The sequence below is a fragment of the Limulus polyphemus genome, unplaced genomic scaffold (assembly GCF_000517525.1).
Source record: "Limulus polyphemus unplaced genomic scaffold, Limulus_polyphemus-2.1.2 Scaffold9181, whole genome shotgun sequence".
NCBI classification, from domain to species: Eukaryota; Metazoa; Arthropoda; class Merostomata; order Xiphosura; family Limulidae; genus Limulus; species Limulus polyphemus.
This window is the reverse complement of record NW_013674791.1, coordinates 10,579-16,740: the sequence shown is the minus strand read 5'-3', so window position 1 is coordinate 16,740 and position 6,162 is coordinate 10,579. Positions and strand designations below refer to the sequence as shown.

At 36.8% G+C, this 6,162-nt stretch overlaps 1 protein-coding gene across 1 annotated transcript in view; it reads right to left on the bottom strand.

Moving 5' to 3' along the window:
* The window catches only part of LOC106475795 (F-actin-capping protein subunit alpha-like), an 8,922-nt gene extending 7,567 nt beyond the window's left edge, over positions 1-1,355 (bottom strand). The window contains exon 1 of the mRNA XM_013936471.2: positions 1,349-1,355. Coding sequence (XP_013791925.2) covers positions 1,349-1,355 — 7 coding nt within the window. The remainder of the gene's footprint in view (positions 1-1,348) is intronic.
* Positions 1,356-6,162: the final 4,807 nt, after the last annotated feature.

The following is a 6,162-nucleotide window of genomic DNA, read 5'->3' as shown; positions in this document are numbered from 1 at the left end:
AAAATAAGACTGATAATTTAAACCACATCATGACAATTAAATGTTGTTATAACAGTAAGATGAGACTTAAAATAAGACTGATAATTTAAACCACATCATGACAATTAAATGTTGTTATAACAGTAAGATGAGACTTAAAATAAGACTGATAATTTAAACCACATCATGACAATTAAATGTTGTTATAACAGTAAGATGAGACTTAAAATAAGACTGATAATTTAAACCACATCATGACAATTAAATGTTGTTATAACAGTAAGATGAGACTTAAAATAAAACTAATAATTTAAACCACGTCTTGACAATTAAATGTTTGTTATAACAGTAAGATGAGACTTAAAATAGGTCTGATAATTTAAACCACATCTTGACAATTAAATGTTGTTATAACAGTAAGATGAGACTTAAAATAAGACTGATAATTTAAACCACATCATGACAATTAAATGTTGTTATAACAGTAGGATGAGACTTAAAATAAGACTGATAATTTAAACCACTTCATGACAATTAAATGTTGTTATAATAGTAAGATAAGACTGATAATTTAAACCACATCATTACAATTAAATGTTGTTATAACAGTAAGATGAGACTTAAAATAAGACTGATAATTTAAACCACATCATGACAAATAAATGGTGTTATAATAGTAAGATGTGACATAACAGTAAGACTGATAACAATCTAAACCACATTAATACTGACTGTATAGAATGAGTTTCCAGTATACTGACAAGACCCTTTTGTTCAATACCAGAGCTTATCAAGCCAGCTAGGTTACATCATGCAAAGTCTTGTTTGAAAGGTAACTAAGGAGACCACAAATGTGGTATATTATGGTACATGTCACGGCTACTTCAACACCCGAAGAGTTGAGGGTGTTTTAATATTTTTAATCTTTAACTCTCTAAAAACTAGCAAAGAAAACATCAGTATTTCATCTCAAGTTTAAAGTATAACAACACAACAAAAGTTCAAACTTTGCTCTTATCACAGTTTTATATTTATATTTTACTGTTCATCTACTGCTCTCCACTTTTATATCTGTGTTGTAGATATGATCAAAACATTATACAAATCTGCACAAATCCCACTGACTTGGACAGTTACTGCAATAACACCAACATTTTGAAATTCTCTATCTATTTTAGTCCTCAAACAAAACAGGTCATGAATAACAACTCCTTATACGACCTTTGAATGTACTCACTGGTTAACACACTGTTCTTAAATACAAAAGGAAAATTCTAGTTTTAAATAGTACACAGTGAAATACTTCTCACAATACCGCACTTAATGTGGATTTAACAACACAAAACAGAGCATAAGCTCTTTCACCTACAGTACATTTATTATAACCTTTGATCCATTACAAGTTTAGCAACAAAAAAACATGCTAGAAAAGGTAGTACAAATGTTCTTGTATAATAACTATCATTATTTGCTTAGTGTTTTTAGAACTTACCCAAAAGCTTGTTCTTTCAGTATGGTGTCATTATTGAGAAGAAGTCGGACATCTGAAATTATAATTGAGGTATACACGTATTAGTTCTCTCCCAGTAATGCTACAAAAAGACCTTTTCCAAGAAGATATAAAACTTACCAACAGACAATTCAAACCAAGGAACTGAAGCTATGGTAAAGAAAGGTTCGTTATGTTTCATATGTCTGATCTAAAACATGCAAGCAAAATATTGCATTTTATTATTTTTATTTATAGGTTTGAGTATATTATATTAAAGAATTCTGAATATACAAATCAGCAACAACCATAGTTAATATAAAGTTGCAGTGGAATGGCTTGTATCAGAACTATGTTTGGTGTTTTGTAGGTAGCATGAGGTCACTGAAAAACTAATTGCTTTTGAGAAGTGTATTAACAGCCATTTTTGATGCTAAATATACACTCAGGTCATAAAGATGTGTTTAGATTGTGGATTTAGAATTTACAATCTGGGAATATCCTTTGCACTTAAAAGCACCAGAAAACAATGGACTATGAATCAACTTAGATCACAAAGAAAGTCCAAGACGAGTATTACAAGATGTATGCCATCCATGGTAAGCAAAGTACAATGTTCTGTAACAGGTAAAGATCCACAAATACACAGTTCTGTGCCAAAAGCTATCCATGCATCATAGGTAACAGCATGCAGTATAATCAAGTATTTCTGTTTGGAAATGAGACCAACAGAGTAGGGGGTTCACCCAGATGTGGCTTCCAGTCATACCTCCCATTCAATCATTGCATATCTCAATCTGCTGGAAAATGAAATATGTATTTATGCTTTTCACAATAAAGACATACCAGTGAAGTTGCTGGATGAAGCACTTTTGGATTTATGCAACACTGGACTGTGGAACTGGATAATGTTGTTCTCATACATTACACAGGAAAGCATGCAGGGAGGAGTGATGCTGTTTTGGACATGATAACCTTACAACAGAGTCTTTTGTAATGAAAATATATTGTAGGGCTATTGTCAAGATGCACATTCAACAGAAGCTCCAAAATGTTTTTAATATAACATACCCATCCTCTGCACATCTCATGTGATTTAGTTTTACATTGAAAAATACAAGAACTATGTGCTATTATCATAAAAAACACTTCAAGATAAATATTTAACTTCTAAAATATATATTATACTGATCTACTTCACATTAACCATGTGCATAATCTTCATTAACTTTCTTCTACAGTTTGTGCACTGATTTTATCATATGTAGATTAACTATACATCAATGCACATAATTAGAAAAATAATAATGAAAAAAGTAATGATGTTGGAAATTGGTTAATCCAAGAGTTTGTTAACACAAGTAGAATTCAAAGTTATAATTTTCCTATACTGAAAATATATTTCTGACAGGTACATACCTCCTCTCACATATATATTAGCTATTCTTGATCAGTGTTACTCTCTATATACAAAATGTTTTTTTCATGCCACGAGCCTTGCACTCCCACTTACCCATGACTATCATGGTTCCACTGCATTTCACTCGCAAATTGTCATGCGACAATCCTCCACCAATAGGAGTGCAACACAACCTCCTGTCTCATGTAGCTCCCTCTATTCGATTCTACTGAAGTATCATTTTGAGTTTAGGCAGTAAAGGAAACACTGATTTTCAGTGGGGAAGTAAGGGTGAGAAGGGGTGAGTATCTATTGGAAATATGGTACATTACCTCCCCTCACATATATAGCTAGAATCCCACATTGAATAGGTGGAGAGACCTGGTGAGGGATATAAAGAAGCACCCTTCAAAAGCATCCAAAGAATACCTTATACTGATGATCCTTGTAATAAAGAATCATCCTTGGGAGACTACACCACTTCTGTACCAGGTATACTCTTTGTCCAGTGTGTAAAGATATGTCGATGTCGCAGACACAGAAGGATAAAAAGGAGGAGCATTACCAAAAGATGGGATTGGAATCCGAACCACTTCAGAACATACATACAATCCTGATGAAGAAAGGCTGTAGGTGAATTTTCTACACACAGTAATATGGGGAAAAGCAAAACTGGATGTGCTCCAAGGTGTAGAGAGGCTAAGAAATGGTGGACCATTTGTAGGCAGTCAACTCCAGTCCAGAACCAAGCGGTATTGGGAATATAAGCTCCAATCCGTGGTCCACACCATCTTCGCCTCAAGTTCCATAGAACGGAAATATACACTGTGCAAACCAATCTGCAAAATGGGCACATGTGCTCAATCCACAACCAACCAGACATTCAGGAACCCGACATACAAATGACATTAGTAACAGGCAATACATGTGTGAGGACTCATGTTGATTGAATGAGGGATCCCAATCAAAGGAGTGAACTGCAATGTGATAGATCCTCTCCAAATCAACATCATCTCCTCCAACAGGACTGTAAAGCATTGGAATGCATCATGAAGTTCTTCAGGATACCACAACACAAAAGTGGATTGCCCCTAAATTCATATGCAATCTCAACCCCCAGATAGTCACAGAAGCCGGCCACAATATAAACCCTCAGAGCTCATCACACAGAGATGGTACACATGAAAGGAGGACCAGTGTCATCTGCACCGGCAGAAGACCATACTCCACTTAAAGAAGGGGGGGGATAAAATTTGGTGAAGAGTCTGAAGGAATGCCAACACCAGAGATAGTGCAGACCTCCCCTGATTTATTCAATCAAAGGGATGGCACAGATGGGAGCTTGGGAGCTATCCCCTTCTGCTTTACCCATGTAAGTCCATGGGCTAGTACTGTCTGGAATGAGCATATTTATGGAGATAATATATCATGAGGAAAAAACCTACGAGTAATCTTGTGGAACACCCCATCTCAACAGTGTGCATTATATGCCATGGGAATATAGTATTTTTTGATAGCAGCATGGCCATACAGTGTGTATTTGTGATGCATTACGTATACCTTGACAGGCAATACTCATCACAGAGTGGGATCCTAACAGTAAAAAAAGGACATACCCCTGAAATAAATTAAAATCTATATAAAAAGAAATAACTTATCCATTCACAGTCTCACCGACAGGTGGAAGATGGTATCCCAACAAGGAAGAAAGCACTTAATGCAAGTAGTGGGAGACAAATGTATGAGTAGTAGTCTATATGCCCACTAGAAGAATTTCCTCCAATGGATGATGGAGGTGAGATGCCAGGGAAAACTAAGGTGCCTGATCTCATGCGACAACACCTGGAACATATTTCAGGAAAAAGAAGAAGACAAGGAGGAATAAGCCAATTGAACCAAAAGCTGAACCCAACTGGCAAGTGTTGAAGGAGAAAGGTCACAAACAAAGAAATGATGCCAAGGGACGAAAAGGCGGGAAGAAAAACCATGGAAAGAAGCCATGCAGGAAATGTAACAATGAAGAGCATATATGGGACACAGAAGCCTATCTGGATCAGACTTGGAATAAAGGTAGGAGATGGAAGGAAGTGAAATCAGCAAGAAGGAAGAATCACCTTCACATGCTGCCAAAGTCTTGAGAAGGAAAGATCGATCCAGATAAAAGAGAACATATGTGGAGATGTTGATGGCAAATATATTAGATCAATAACACCCACAGGCTAATAGGTGTTAATGGACAAATGAAACAAAGAACTGGAGGACAAAGGTTCAAATGGAGGTAAAATAAGGCAGTGAAGAGCCACATAGACATCTCAATCCAGATGGACTATGATAAAGCTGCTCAATATCCAGAGATGAATAAAATCAAAGTTCAATAACTGAACAGCCAACTGAGGAAATTGGTAATAAGAGGAATGGTGGATCGAGAAAGGAAAAACCCCGACGTAATGACCAATAGTGGAAGATGTTCATTTATTTTGATAAACCGTCATTGAAGAAGGGTGAATGGAACAAACTAAAAAGGAAGCAACCTGCTGAGACAATCTGGATCTCCTTGCCAAGAACCTGATAAATGCCAGGCATGAAGACAGGGGGTAGAAAGGGCAGGATGAAATACCAGTGACTGAGATTGATGTAGAAGGGATGGAGTGAGAGGGAGTGGCATGGATGATTGAAATCACCTTGGAAAGAAGACAGATGGGAGGATAAACATAAACGTGTCAGTCCAATCCAGGCTGAATGCATTGACAGTTAGGGCTTGTGGCTGAGGAACCGGAGACCAAAAAAAAAGGTAACTTTGGCATTGAAAAAGGAAGCAAATGCATCCAGATGAGGTGTTTCCCAATGTGAGCATAGCCACTGGAAAACATGAGGATCGAGAGACCACTCCATGGGGTAAAGTTTGTCTTGTCTGAAAAGATAATATGCCACAAGGTTGAAAGCACCTGGGACATAACAAGTCAGGAGATGTATCCCATGCATGTGCCAAAAAAGTAGATCCAAAGGTCGACCTCAAAGGGAACAAGAATGGGTAACCCTTGATGATTGATATAAGCTACTACTGTAGAATTGTTGGAATTGATCAGGACAAATCAATTCCTGACTAGTGAAAGAAATTGATCTAAAGCTCGTCATCCCATCAGCTGCTCCAAGATGTTGGCATGGTAAAACCATTCGGTTAAAGACCATAGTCCAGAAGCCTCCTGCTGATTGATCCACACTCCCAACCAATTAGGGAAGTATTGGTGAAGAGATGCAAAACTGGGTGAGGAAGTGGTACACCCAACAATATGTG